The sequence below is a fragment of the Schistocerca nitens genome, chromosome 5 (genome assembly GCF_023898315.1).
Source record: "Schistocerca nitens isolate TAMUIC-IGC-003100 chromosome 5, iqSchNite1.1, whole genome shotgun sequence".
Taxonomy (NCBI): domain Eukaryota; kingdom Metazoa; phylum Arthropoda; class Insecta; order Orthoptera; family Acrididae; genus Schistocerca; species Schistocerca nitens.
Genome location: NC_064618.1, coordinates 228,166,305 through 228,182,415, shown reverse-complemented (window position 1 = coordinate 228,182,415; position 16,111 = coordinate 228,166,305). Strand labels below are relative to the sequence as shown.

Here is a 16,111-nt window from a genome sequence, read left to right as displayed (position 1 = left end):
TGAAGAATGGAGGTCAAACCCTACAGGGGACTATCACATAAAGGCCGAAACATGTGGCACTCCTTATAGTCACCTTGTACGACAGGCAGGAATACCTCAGGTCTATTCTAACCAGCAAACTGTGACAAGACGCCTCAGACTGCACAGCTACCCCGCGTTGCACCATAGGCTGAAAGTGCTTGTTATGTTGTTGGGTATCTATGGTCCCAGTAACGGTGTTATCTAGTGGCAACCACCTCATGCAGATCACAACCACCAAGCTACAAATATAGGAATTGACGCTCTCTAGTGGCCAGACACTTAACTTTTAGCACTGAAAAGATAAGATAGATCTGTTTTAAAGTTGCTGCAGTATACTCGGACTTTTAAGTTTCTGTCAAAGTAATAAGAACAAGATAACTTCTGAATTTTATGTTAAAGTGTTAATAAATAATATTGAGCATTATTATGGTATATTTGCAGAAGAAGTGCAGTAAAGATAGATATAGAATCACTGTTTTGTTATCTTTCTACCTGCTCAACCACTGCTCGGAAACTATGCAAACATGACTGGCTTTTGCTTAGTCCAATGACAATGTACCACAAAAATACTGTATTTCTGAATGCTTGACCACCTGGAGCTTACACTTTTATTGCTTCCTATTCAGGCCAAGCTCTGCATATAACAAATTTGGACAAATCGGTGATGACAAGTGCAGTCCTCACATTAATATTTTTCTTCATATTTCTGTGCATGCCCAGTAAAGGGTTAAGTATATATTATGTAACTCAAAAATTAAAAAATCAAGTGACTGTCATTTTTAATGAGTCATTATCAGAAAACAGATTTACAGTAGTACAAGTACAGATAATGTTACAAGCCTCTTTACATACTATATGAAATTAGTGTTTTAAATACATGAAAATTAAATTTATATTACATACTGACCATTTTAGCAACTCTGAATTGTCAATCTTTGTTTGATTAACATTTACAATTGATACCCTAAGCTGAAAAGTAACTATCGTAAGTTAATTTGATACAGAAGTAAAGCAATGGTTACAACGCTTTACAAAACAGTTATTGAAGATGAATTTTTACAGGTAATGTTTTTGTATTTCCAAGTACTCCATAGTGTTCAGCCCATAAAACAATATTGACATCTGCATCCATATTAGAGATGTAGTCATTAAAAAATGGCAACAAAATTCTAACATAAAATTATTTCCACATGCACAATACACAACATTAGCAAAACTAAATTACTTCTATAAAACTGAAGTAACACTATTTACAACATTAATAATATTCCCATCTAAAGCAAGTAACAAAAACAAAGTACACACACATTCAGATTACAGTTAAGTTATCTCCATACATTCTGAGAACTCACTGAATTTGTTCTCTTAACACAAACAGCACAAAATTTTTCTGAATATATTATTCTCATTAGCTGACAATTTCCCCAAGCCCACTTTCAGTCCACCATTGGGTCACTCTGTGTGAAATCAACCAATAACGTAAAGTTGAACCGCTATTTAGAGTTTGATTTTTGTAATTTTATTCTATTCCTGTAAACAAAAAAATTATCAGTATCTGGGCTGTCAGGAATCAGGCCATCGGTTGATTTCACATAGTCTGATCCATTACAATAGCATTTAAGCATTTTCATTTTCATACTTGTTAAATTATGGTTTTCATGCATCTGATGCAGACATAACACATGATAAAAATAAAAATTTAAATATTTCATTACAAACATAAAAAAGCATATTGGGAGTTGGTCAAACTGTAAATCAGTATAAAAACTTAGACTTTAGGTGTTAATGCAGTATTTGATACAAAAACAACTGAATCACGAACGTCAGGCTGCAATGTGTTCAAAGATCCAACACAAACTACCGATGAGGATTTGTACGGGTTATTTGATTTTCTGGTGCTTCGTCGTACTGGAGTTGCCACATAATGCAAAGATTTTGGCTCCACACCAAGGTCAGCACTCAGCCTGCAATATAAATAACTTTGTAAACAAACAAGACATTAACATGCTTAACAAGATGACAAATGTGTCCCTACAAGATAGAGAGTAAAATTGAAAGTGTTACTCTATAAAAATTGATGCAACGTAAAAATTTAATACCCACAAACTTAAATCAGATTTCTTCACTTGCTGAGAGAAACAAATGTAATGAAGAGAACATGCTACCAGCGATGACACTGAAGTAATTTTCAACACTAGTACTTGACCAAGTCAGCATATGGTTAATGAACACTATGTTGTGCATGAACACACTAAGGTAAATCCTGAACATCTACACTGGATGTGATGGAGAGATGTAACGAACTTTGAGAGTTTGAAACCAGGACATGAAGCTCTACATCCAAATGATGCCTCTCAGCAGCAGCAGCAGCAGCAGCAATGTATATTTCAATATGAAAATTCCACTACTACTTCACATACAAAATTATTATTTAATTTGTACTATTAGCCCTCTAACTACTAATCAAATTATAAATTCATCAACAGAAGGCAAGTATATCACCTTGTGTACTCTCTTCAAATGAAGAATGCGACACAAGTAGTTATTCCACAACAGAGGTGCAAATCATGTAAATATCTCCATTCTTTTGACAGTTCATACAATTTAAATCTCTATTGTTACAGTACACCATTTGTTAACATCAGAGGACCAAAATTGCAATAATAGTGAAACAAATCTTAACGGTAGGCAAAAGGTGACCATGTTGTCATTTCTAAAACTCTCAAGTTCAACACTGATTGTATGAATTATTCTGTAATGGTTTAAGAGGGTGGTATTATAGATCACAACAGTATGGTTATCAGTGGTCTGGATATAAGCATATGGGTTTAGTTAAAAAAAATTATATATATATGCCTTTCCTCACATGCAGTACTACTGTCAATGCATAACAACCAGCCACAAGTGCTGGCTTATTCACCAACAATCATTAACACTCAAGGAGTTCAAAAGATCCAGCATGGGTAAAATATTACTCTAACTAAGGGCTCACGTTCAGAGGATGTCATGTTTCCAAATAGAGAAGGAATTAGCATATTTCATTAAAATATAAGAGGTATTAGAGATAAGCTTATAGATGTTGACTCTGAAATTATTGGTATGTCTGAGGACCACTTAAATAATTTGACAATTCAGATGCTTCCTTTACCAGGATACAGATTAGCTGGCTGTTTTTCAAGGAGTTACTTGCAGGTGGAGGAGTGGCTATATACGTTAAAAAACTAAACTAATTGTTGTTGTTTATAGGTCCCCTAACTCTGACTTCAGACCGTTTCTGCTCAAGCTAGAGTGGGTTCTTGATTCACATTGTAAGAAGTACCAGAAATTAGTTGTATGTGGTGACTTCAATATAAATTTTATGTATAACACAAAAAAAGAATGTTGGTAGATCTCCTAAATTCATATGATCTGATACAAATTGTGTTTTTGCAACTACAATGCAGGGGAACAGTAGCACAGCCTTAGACAATATTTTTATTCATTCTTCATTACTAGATGGGCATTCTGTTAGTAAAAGGGTGAATGGCCTTTTGACCATGATGCACATATTTTAATACTAAAAGGCTTTTGTATTCAAACACATGTCACATATAATTACAAACTATGTAGGAAAGTTAATCCAACAGCAATAGAGTTTTTTTTTTTTAAACCTTGCCAAGGAACAAGAGTGGCAGGATGTTTATAGTGCCATTAGCATAGATGATAAATACAATGCTTTCCTTAACACATTTCTCATGCTCTTTGAGAGTTTCTTTTCATTAGAATGTTCTAAATGGGGTACTAGCAGTAATACGCAGCCCGGGCGGCTGACTAATGGGGTAAGGATATCATGTAGAACAAAGTGGGAATTATATCAAATTGTTAGAAGTAGTCACAATCAAGCTACAGTAGCCCATTACAAACAGTATTGTAAGATACTTTAAAATGTTATTAGGAACGCAAAAGAGAATGTGGCAAGCAAATAGAATAGCTAATTCACAGGATAAAATTAAAACCGTATGATCACTTGGGAAGGAACTGTCCGGTCAGCAGCACAATGTCGACAATATAAAGTCAGTTCGTAGTAAAAATATTTATGTTACTGATAAATCAGATATATGTACAGTATTTAACAATAATTTTCTGCGCATTGCTGGTGAATTAAACAAAAATTTAGTTTCTACAGGGAATCATATAACTTTCTTGGCAAATGCCTTTCTGAGATTGATGTCTGAAATACTCCTCTGTGATACAGACAAGGGGGATTGAGTCTATAATTAAATCACTGAAGGCTAAGGTTGGTTGGTTGGTTGGTTGGTTGGTTTTGTTTTGGGGTTTGATGGGGGCTAAACATCGAGGTCATCAACCCCCTGTTCCAAATAGACATACTTGTAAAAGGCCTATACAGTAAAAGTGTAGCCTCTGCACCGAGAGGGAGGGAACACCAAGGGGTACAGAGCTAAAATTAACACCGCAATAACACGAAATAGAGGACACTTAAAAGGAGCACAGCAAATAGTTGACTAGAGTAAAACAGACTAAAGTGGTTGATGGATCTGGTAAAAGGTCAACCACTCACCAACAAACGAAGAACCTCCAGCTGGAAAGCGTTGATAGAGGTACGAACACAACTTGTTACCATAAAAGACACTATTTTGGTATCCACGTCACAATTAAAAGTTGCTGGAGTGTGTGTAGCTTGAGGAATCATGTGAGATCGCCCACACTAGAATGAGTGATAAAACCCAGCTGTACGGATAAAACTTAAAACTGAGTCAGCTATAGAGCCATCGTCACCTAGAATTAAAGAAAGTGCAGCTGCTAAATTAAAGGACTGCCTTAAGGGGGCTAAAAGGGGGCAGTCCATCACAAGATCGACCACTGTCAGCCCTGCATCACAGCGACACTTGGGCGGATTCTTACGGCGAAGGAGATAGCTGTGGGTCAACTGCGTATGTCCAATTCGGAGACGGCAGAGAACAACTGAGACCCTATGCGTGTTCCTCAAGGATGAGTTCCATACGGCCGTGGACGACTTTACCATGCGGAGCTTATTTGGTGTGTTCAAGACAGACCATTCAGAGTTCCACACATCGCGGACCTTGCGATGTAGGGCTGACCTGAGGTCTCTTTCCACAAGACCAAGCTCCAGGGGTGGCGAAGTGGTGGCCTGCTTGGCCAACCGATCAACACGTTCGTTTCCTGGAATGCCGATGTGGCCCGGGGTCCACACAAACGTCGCTAACGACCACACTCGGCATCTTTAATACCGTGCACCAAAAGGTCCCGAGAAAAACACTGGTCGAGTGCTTGCAATCCACTCAGGGAGTCACTGCAGATGACAAATGACTCCCCAGGGCAGGAGGAAAGGTGAGCGAGTGCACGATAAAGAGCAACCAGCTCCACAGAGAAAACACTGCTGCCACAAGGCAGGGAATGCTGCTCAACGTAGTCGCCGTGGATGATAGCAAACCCAGTGCATCCATTGACGACAGAACCATTGGTGTAGACTACATCTGCATCGCGATACGAGGCAAGAAGAGCAATGAATTGTTGACGAAGACTGGTAGGTGGAACGGAGGACAGAGTCGCAGGACAAACCCAAGCAAAGCCGCAAGTGAGGGAGGGCCCAAGGAGGGGTACAAGAAGAGGGCTGGAAGGATGGAGGAAGGGGAAAGGACTCTAGTGACGAGAGAAGGGAACGAATGCGGACCACGATCAGGAGACCCGACCTAGGCTGCCGTCGTGGGGAGGGGAGTGCAGAAGATGGAAAAAGGAGCCTGTGGTTTGGGTGGTGGGGTGAGGCATGGACATGGGCAATGTATGACACAAGCAACTGTTGTCGGCAGAATCTTAGGGGAGGGATTCCAGCTTCTACAAGAAGGCTAGTCACCGGACTAGTGCGGAGGGCACCTGTCGCCCGTCTGACGCCACAATGGAGAATCGGATAAAGGATCTGCAACTTTGAAGGTGCTGCTGAGTCGTACACCACACTCCTGTAGTCAAGACGGGAATGGACTAAGGCCTTATAGAGCTGTAGGAGGGTTGTTCTTGCAGCCCCCCAAATGGTGTGGCTGAGGCAGTGAAGGACGTTGAGGTGCCGCCAGCACCGTTGTTTAAGCTCGTGAAGATGAGGTGTCCAAGTGAGCTGAGCATCAAACAGCATGCCAAGAAAGCGATGAGTCTCCTCAATACGAAGGAGTTCATTGGCAAAGTAGAGCTCTGGATGGTGGTGGACCGTTTGACAACGACAGAAATGCATCACTCGGGTCTTAGAGGCTGAGAACTGAAAACCATGGTTGGATGCCCAAAAATGTGCCTACGGGTAGCTCCCTGCAGCCACCGTTCAGCAACATTGATGCTTGGGGTACTGTAATAAAGACAAAAGTCATCGGCATATAGAGAGGAACAGACCGATGAGCCCACCGCAGCCGCAAGACCATTAATCGCCACCAAAAAGAGGAGAACACTGAGAACCGAGCCCTGTGGGACATGGTTCTCCTGAATATGAGCAGAGCTAAAATAAGTGCCAACTCCAACCCGAAAGGAGCGATTGGAGAGAAAATTCCGTAGAAAAATCTGAAGTGGACCCCTTAAGCCCCATTCGTGCAGCGTAGCAAGGATATGATGGTGCCAGGTGGTATCGTATGCCTTCCAAAGATCAAAGAAAACAGCAACTAGATGTTCTCGCCGAGTAAAAGCTGTACGAATAGCCGACTCTAGCGAGACTAAATTGTCTATTGCTGAGCGGCCCTGACGGAAGCCCCCCCTGTTGCTGGGCCAGGAGGCCCCGAGCTTCGAGGATCCACATGAGCCGCCGACTCACCATCCATTCCAGGAGTTTGCAGATAACGTTGGTAAGGCTGGGCGATAGCTACCAATCACCAGCGGATCTGCACCAGGTTTCAGCATCGGAATGGTAACGCTATCCTGCCAACGAGTTGTGAAAACGCCCTCCATCCAGATGCGGTTAAACAGGGCGAGTAATTCACCCTGATAGTGCACCGAGAGATGGCGCAGAAACTGGTTGTGAACTCGGTCTGGACCTGGAGACGTATCCGGGCAAGCTGTAAGTGCACTTTGGAACTCCCATTCACTAAACGGGGCGTTGTATAGTTCCTAACAGTGCATGCGAAACGACAACTGCATACGCTCAGCCTGCTCTTTAATGGCGCGGAATTCTGCGCTGTAGCCTGCTGTCGCGTAACTACGAGCGAAGTACTCTGCCAGATGTTCAGCGATGGCGAGTGGGTCAGTACAAAGTGTACCCCGCGGAGAAAGGCAAGAGACAGACGCATGAGGGCGAAAGCCAAAAATGCGCCGAACCCGCAACCACACCTGAGATGGGGAGGTGCCAGAACCTATGGTGGCAACATATCTTTCCCAGCAGTCTGTTTGCTCTGCCAGATTAACCGCCGAGCCCGGGGCCGCAGCCATTTAAAGACAACCAGATTCTCTAGGGAACGATGACGCTGGTGTTGTTGCAGGGCTCACCAGCGGTCCCGGATAGCTTCTGCAATCTCTGGTGTCTACCAAGGGACTGACTTACACCTTAGGGTACTTTAAGAACAGGGGACAGTTGCCTCGGCAGCAGAAACAATGGCCATAGTGACCTCGTCCACTGCCAAATCAATGTCGCCAGGAAACGGAGCAATGGCCATAGTAGCTGAGGTGTAGGCTGCCCAATCAGCTCCACGAAGAGACCATCATGGCAGCTGGTCAGGAGGTTGGGATTGAAGAAGAGAAACCAGGATAGGAAAGTGGTTGCTACCACAGAGATGGTCGTGGACCCTCCAACTGAGGTATGGAAGGAGACCTGGGCTACTAAGAGAGAGATCAATGGCCGAGTATGTGCCATGAGTAAAGCTAAAATATGTGGGAGGCACCAGTGTTAAGGAGGCAAATGTCCTGCTGTGCCAAGAGAGCCTCAACGTTCCTACCCTGGCCCGAGATCTGGGCCCCACCCCATAAAGGATGGTGGGCATTTAAGTCCCCCAAAAGGAGGAATGGCGGGGGGAGCTGGGCAAACAAGGCATCTAAGTCAGCAAGAGGGGCAACCGCATCCAGGGGAAAGTAGAGGGAACAGATGGTAAGCTCCATTCCTGCCCGGATTCTAACAGCCACAGCCTCGAGAGCCGTGTGAAGTGGCACTGGGGCATTAGGAACAGTGGCAAGAACATAAACGCAGACACCGCCAGACACCCTGTCATATTCTACACTGTTCTTATAGTAAGCCCGGTAGCCACAGAGGGAGGGGGTCCACCGAACAGGAAACCAGGTTTCCTGTAGGGCCAGTACTGTGCTGCACATGTTAGCCCTGTATTTAGCCATATTTGTAATTTTTCCTTTAGGAGTGGTCAGTTTCCTGAATGATTAAAGTACTCAGTAGTAAATTCGTTTTTTTAAAAAGGGAGAAAGGAATAGTGTAGGTAATTTTAGACCTATTTCTATGCCATCAGTGTTTGCAAAAGTTCTGGTTCAAATAGCTCTGAGCACTATGCGACTTAACTTCTGAGGTCATCAGTCGCCTAGAACTTAGAACTAATTAAAGCTAACTAACCTAAGGACATCACACACATCCATGCCCGAGGCAGGATTCGAACCTGCGACCGTAGCGGTCGCTCGGCTCCAGACTGTAGTGCCTAGAACCGCACGGCCACTCCGGCCGGCGCAAAAGTTCTGAAAAATACGTAAGGATAATTGATTATCTTGTATCACACGATTTGCTGTCAAATGTGCAGTTTGGCTTTAGAAGTCGTTTAACAAGTGAAAATATTCTCTTTTCTCTGTGAGGTACTGGATGGGTTCAACAAAAGGTTTCAAACACTAGGCATATTTTTTGATTTAACTAAGGTGTTTGTTTGTGTTGATCATAAAATATTGCTCCACAAGTTGGACCATTACGTAACATGGGGAGTAGCCCACAATTTGTTCATCTCTTACTTTAGCAACAGGCAGCAAAAGGTCATTATTCACAACGTTGAGAATGGCTGTGATGTGAGGTCTGAGTGGGGTACACTGAAGTGAGGGATGCCCCAAGGGTCAGTGTTGGGGCCACTCCTGTTCCTTATTTATATAAATGATATGCTCTCTAGAGTTACAAGTAACTCTAAAATGTTTCCCTTTGCTGATGACACTAGCTTAGTCATAAAGGATGTTGTGCAACATTGGCTTGGATTCAAATAGTGCAGTTCATGACCCAAGTTCATGGCTTGTAGAAAATAAATGCTAAATCACAGTAAGACTCAGTTTCTAACACACAATTCAACAAAACCTGACATTTTAATTTCACATAATGGGCATATGATTAGTAGATCTGAACAGTTCAAATTTCTAGGTTTTCAGATAGATAGTAAACTGTCGTGGAAAGCCCACGTTCAGGATCTTGTTCAAAGACTTAATGCTGTCATTTTTACTATTCGAACAGTATCTGAAGTTAGTGATCGTTTGACACAAAAATTAGTCTACTTTGCTTATTTTCTTTTGCTTATGTCATATGGTATTATATTTTGGGGTAACTCTTCCGATTCTAAAAGGATATTGTTGGTCTCAGAGAAACAGATGGTTTGGGCAATAATTAGTGGAACTTCACAAACCTCTTGTTGACCCTTGTTCACAAATCTGGGTATTTTGACATTGACCTCTCACTCGAATTAAAAAATCTTAGCAGTAATCCACGCGCTTTCAAATCCAAACTGAAGAGTTTCCTCATTGGTCACTCCCCCAATTCTGTCGATGACTTCCTTGAAAAATTAAGCTGATACTTCTTGTATTGTTGATTGTGTTTACGTAAACTTATGGATTGACTTTTTTCGGGTTCATGAACATTTTATTTTTATCTGTTATTACTTTTATGTTGCAATTTCACATACTGACTCGTTCCATGACCTTGGAGATTTGCTCCTCAATTTGGTTCCACGGAACTTGATGTGTAAATAAAAAAATAAAATAAAAACAACATATCAGCACTTTTCAAGGACTGCCAACGTCAACACTTACGAGTGTTAAGAGGAGAACCCCTCAGGCCAGACCTGCAAGCAGAATTTACTCATTTCCATTGTCAACACTGAGTGTACAAATGTCTCCGGTTGGAAGCACTCCACAACATTATGGCTACGAAAATCAGAACATGTAATGACAGGAGTAACAGATAAACTAATCTTGTTTCAGTTTCAGGGAGCACAACTAGTGTCATATTTTAAAATTTTAATACTGAAGCAGGCAAGAGCAGGACAGCATTCACCAACAAAATGCTGAGCAATCAACATTGATAAGACATAGCAACAAGAAACTCTAAGATCACAAAATCTGAAGCTAGACAGTGAGACGAGCATTCATCACTACAAAGGAGTCTTGTGATCTTAATGAAACGAGAATTCTGTGCAACAAAAATAGCTACAAATTTTCAATTAGGATGTTTAAGTAACACTTCATTTGCATAAATAAATGGACCGAAAACCAAATCATCTTTAAGATGAATGATACAAAGTAAGAAGCACACTTAACAGCCTCTTAAAGGGTAGGAATTATAGGATGAAATAACCAAATGAAAACCATCTGGAGGGAGCCTCCCTCACCCAAAACTATGGACCTTGCAGTAGTGGGGTGGCTTACATGCATGAATGATACAGCCAGCTGAGCTGTAAGTGGAACCACTTCAGAGGAATGTCTGTGGGCAGACCAAACTAACATAGTTCCTGAAGCCTCTTCAGTAGTTGTGGGGGCAAAACTCTGTATGATTGACAATATGGCTGTGAATATCAGCAAACTACGGAAGTTACTTTTCCCAAATGACATGCAGCTCTATTGTATGGTTGAATGATGATGGCATCCATTTCAGTAAAATATTCCAGAGGTAAAATGAGTCCCTCCTTCAGATTGCTTGACAGGGACTACCCAGGAGGATGTCATCAGACGAAACACATCTGGTGCTCTACAGGCTGGAGCGTAGAATGTCTGCTCTCTTAATCAAAGACTGCTGGTTAGGTGAATACAGTGTAACATAAAATCAACGAGGGGGAACTCAGGAGTACGATTGTTGTTGTTGTGGTCTTCAGTCCTGAGACTGGTTTGATGCAGCTCTCCATGCTACTCTATCCTGTGCAAGCTGCTTCATCTCCCAGTACCTACTGCAACCTACATCCTTCTGAATCTGCTTAGTGTATTCATCTCTTGGTCTCCCTCTATGATTTTTACCCTCCACGCTGCCCTCCAATGCTAAATTTGTGATCCCTTGATGCCTCAGAGCATGTCCTACCAACCGATCCCTTCTTCTAGTCAAGTTCTGCCACAAACTTCTCTTCTCCCCAATCCTATTCAATACCTCCTCAGTAGTTACGTGATCTACCCACCTTATCTTCAGCATTCTTCTGCAGCACCACATTTCGAAAGCTTCTATTCTCTTCTTGTCCAAACTATTTATCGTCCATGTTTTACTTCCATAAATGGCTACACTCCATACAAATACTTTCAGAAAAGACTTCCTGACACTTAAATCTATACTCGATGTTAACAAATTTCTCTTCTTCAGAAACGATTTCCTTGCCATTGCCAGTCTACATTTTATATCCTCTCTACTTCGACCATCATCAGTTATTTTACTCCCTAAATAGCAAAACTCCTTTACTACTTTAAGTGTCTCATTTCCTAATCTAATCCCCTCAGCATCACCTGATTTAATTTGACTACATTCCATTATCCTCGTTTTGCTTTTGTTGATGTTCATCTTATATCCTCCTTTCAAGACACTGTCCATTCCGTTCAACTGCTCTTCCAAGTCCTTTGTGTCTCTGACAGAATTACAATGTCATCGGCGAACCTCAAAGTTTTTACTTCTTCTCCATGAATTTTAATACCTACTCTGAATTTTTCTTTTGTTTCCTTTACTGCTTGCTCAATATACAGATTGAATAACATCGGCGAGAGGCTACAACCCTGTCTCACTCCTTTCCCAACCACTGCTTCCCTTTCATGCCCCTCGACTCATAACTGCCATCTGGTTTCTGTACAAATTGTAAATAGCCTTTCGCTCCTTGTATTTTACCCCTGCCACCTTCAGAATTTGAAAGAGTATTCCAGTTAACGTTGTCAAAAGCTTTCTCTAAGTCTACAAATGCTAGAAACGATTAATGAGTAATAAAATAGGAATGCAACTCAAGCTTTCTTAATGGTTTAGTAAATGCATTACTGTAGCCAAGACAGACACAGAAGCAGATTCATCACAGTAATACAAATAAATATACCTACTACCTCGAAAGATGGAGATTGCAAGAATGTATGAGGAGGTAAAAGAAATTCAGATAGTTATGGTAGAAAATAATTACATTTATATCGCTTCAAAAGTAGAAAGAAGGAAGAATGAGAGAACATTAACTGGAGGGGGGGAGCCATGTGGTAGAATTTTGCACAGAGCAAAATTTAATCATTGCTTACATCTAGTTTAAGAACAATTACAGATGGTTGTATAGGCAGAAGAGAGCTATAGACACCAGAAGATTTTGAACAGATTACGTAATGGTAAGGCAGATTTCCAAACCAGATTTTACACATTTGCAGTGACAGATCTTTATTCTGACGTGATTAATTGGTTATGAACTGCAGATTTAAAACTATGGAATTGTAGAAGAGCAGGAAATTAAGGAGATGGGACATGGACTTGTCTAAGGAACCAATGGTTGTCGAGAGTTTCAAATGGAGAATTAGGCAATGATTGACAATCTGAGGAAAAGAATACAACAGAGAAAGATGGTTATCTTTGACAGATGAAAGTAAACACAGCAGAGGATTAAACAGGTGAAATAAGATCTAGCAGGAGTCCTTTGATAACACGATATAGTGAAAGTTGAAAATTTAAAAATGAAGCAGGCAATAGGGAAAATATCTGAAGATGAGATTGATGGGAAGTGCAAAGCGATAAAGCAGAAATGGCTAGAGGAGACATGCATGTCTATGAGAAAGATAGTGGCTACCTATAGCAAAATTAGATATTTTTGGAAATAAGACAAGCAGTTGTATGAATAATAAGAGCTCAGATGGCAAGCAAGTAGTCAGCAAAGAAGGGCACACTAAAGATTGAAATTATGCATAAAAGGGCTGTATAGGGGAAATGAACTTTAAGAGTATATTATAGAAATGAAAGAGGAAATGAATGAAAATGAGTTGGAAGACATGAGGTGCACTCAAAGTTATAACTCTCATCCTGAGAAAAGAAGGTAAGTTACATAGTCAATTTTTCTTTATTTGCAGTTATATGTCTGTACCACTTACTATAACACGCCAATGGAGGAGTCAAAAGGAAATGGCACAGGTCATCTCCATTCTATCAACCAGCTGCACCATTCTGCTTTCAAATGGAGGTAGTTAACAGCGTGTCCTACTTTAAGACCTGTCACAAGAAGTTCTAGGGTGGACACCATATATTAGTCTTATTTCACAATAGTATGCTACAAGCACTTTCTTCCTCACTTATGAGTTGCTTCACAACGTTTCCAGAAGACATTAATGCATGAAAATGGGAGAAAGTCACATTTATGATATTTTTATCTCCAGTTGTGCTTTTTCCATAATCCAGAAGTTGACAGCTTAGACATTAAATCTAACGACTCCCACATGAGATTCCTGTCAATATAAACATCTAAGAATTTAGGATATTTACTTGTTGATTTACCCTTATGCAATACTGAATTGCATGTATTATGCTTATCTAAAGTCAGAAGCAGTCCATTTGCAGAGAATGTGTTATCAAAAAATTTTATTTGTATATTTATGTATTGAAGTTTCTCCATTACACTTTATTATACTACTTGCATTGTCAGTAAGGAATTATTTCTGCTTCTTGGATACATAATAGCTATTATTTATCAAAATCAAGAATGGATCCAATAATGATCCCTTTGGTACACCAGTAGCGATTACTCCCCATTCAAATGAAGATTCGTTGTGTACACCCCCTTTTCTTACTCGCACACTGTCCAATCTTTTAGTCAGTCAGAATGAACACCAATACCAGCAAACACCACAATATCTGAGCTTATCTAGGAGAATAATCATACAAAACAATGGAAACTTCACGTAGGAATACCTACAATGTAGGAAAAGATAGATTGCTACTTAAGTCGCAGACAGGCACAATTAAAAGACACTTATACAAAGCTTTCGGTCACAGCCTTCATCAGTAAAAGAAAGGAGGGGGGAGGGGGGGGAGGGGGGGGGGGGGAGAAGGGGAGAAAGAGAGAGAGAGAGAGAGAGAGAGAGAGAGAGAGAGAGAGAGAGAGAGAATTCATATTTCATATACGCAAGCAAGCACCTCTTATGCACAAATGACCGCCAGCTCCGGCAGCTCAAGCCCAAATGCCAATTCGGACATGAGCTGTCGGAGTTGGCAGTCATGTGTGCATGAAGTATGCTTGCTTGTGCATACGAAGTGTGTGTGTGTGTGTGTAACTCTTTACTGATGAAGGATGTGGCTGAAAGCTTTGTGCAAATGTGCCTATCTGTGACTTAACAGTCTTCTTTATGGCAAGAATAATCAAACTTGCACAATAAATACTTTGACAAGCCACAAAAAATACCAATTACCAGTATTTTTCATTTATTTTCTGTATAATCTGATTCCTGAATTCAAGATAATAGCACGTTCTGTGAAGAGACACTTTTGAAATCTGAATTGAGGCTGACCAAGTACCTTGTTTTGAAATGGGCATATCACTGTTCTTGTGTGCATAATACTTCCACAGTACCTTCAAAACTTATTGGTGCAGATGGGCATATGAATGGAAATGCTCATAAAATTTATTTCAAAATCTCAATTTTAAACATACTTCTGAGTACAGTCCCACCCATATTAACTAGTTTCAACACAATTATGAACATCTTATGGATCCAGGGCAGCAGTCTGTTGCACTCATTGGAGAAGGCATTTGGTGACACAAATCTAGTTTTTAAATTATTTTTTGTTGAGGGGTTTGTAAAATTGACTTCCATTGTTGGATTCTCACAATATGGTGGAGCACTGGTCCATGGGCAATCAAAAATCAGACAAGAACCAGTACCCCTCACACACTACGAGTTGCCACCAAATAGAGCAACAGCAGCTGCTAAAGCAGAGGCTGGTTACTGGGTTGGCCCTGTATGTAGGCACTGAATTCTCTCATAGGGCATTGCATTAATCAGATTCAAACCTGCACATTATCCTGATCCACATATCTGGCACCCATAATCCAGCCAGGACAACATGAAACCTTTCTACAAACTGGAGCAGGTGCACTCACTGTTCTCCAGAGCTTGTGGCGAAGGCACTTCAGCAGGTCTTATACTTAAAATATTTAAGTGTGATAATTATAGTGGCAACTCATTTCCAATAGCAGCTTATTAAACACATGGCAATTCAGAATGAATAAGGCCTTGGCTGTAACTGTGTGCGCCAATACATCAACAAGAATCACAGGCAACGTAAAAGAAAGTTCAAAACTTTTACTGTGGCACAAATATACAAATTATGCAAGAGCAATATAGGAAGCCCTCAAGTAAGAAACATCCCCCGCACTCGTCTTTAAACGACAAGCAAGCTTCCACTGAAGTGGCAAGGTTAACCAGCACAACATTCAAATATGTGTTACAGGAAATACTGATGTAATTTACTCATAACATCAGTGTAACTCAAGGATAGTTTCTGCATTCTGTACAATGTCAGCACAAAAACTATAAAGTTCATTTTCTCCTTTGAACTAGGAGTTTCAACAAGCATTTACCTGGACATGCTTGAATAAGATTTTCCTCCTAGTGTCTGCCGGTGCAGCAGCAGTATCACTGGGTAATTTAAAAACTATTTCAAAGGAACTAATTAAAGGAATGTAATGTTGAAATATCAGTGGTGTTTTACTGAATCACCCTATTGCTTTCCCATAAATTACTACAACACTGTATATTCCAGGAAAACAAAGTTCACAAAAACACAAATACAACCATCTGAAGATACAAGGGCAATCAAATGAAAACGAGACAGATGGAAGAATGTACATGAACTGTTTATTATTTCAAAAGTAATTGCCATACCTGTTAATACATTTATCCCACTGTCAGAAGACAGTCAATGCTTTAATGAAAAAATGTT

General features: G+C 40.7%; 1 protein-coding gene across 1 annotated transcript in view; it reads right to left on the bottom strand.

The window, feature by feature from the left end:
• Positions 1–852: 852 nt before the first annotated feature.
• LOC126260093 (uncharacterized) overlaps positions 853–16,111 on the bottom strand; it is a 113,433-nt gene continuing 98,174 nt past the window's right edge. The window contains exon 10 of the mRNA XM_049957308.1: positions 853–1,985. Within this exon, the coding sequence (XP_049813265.1) occupies positions 1,790–1,985 (196 nt within the window). The 3' untranslated portion in view covers positions 853–1,789. The remainder of the gene's footprint in view (positions 1,986–16,111) is intronic.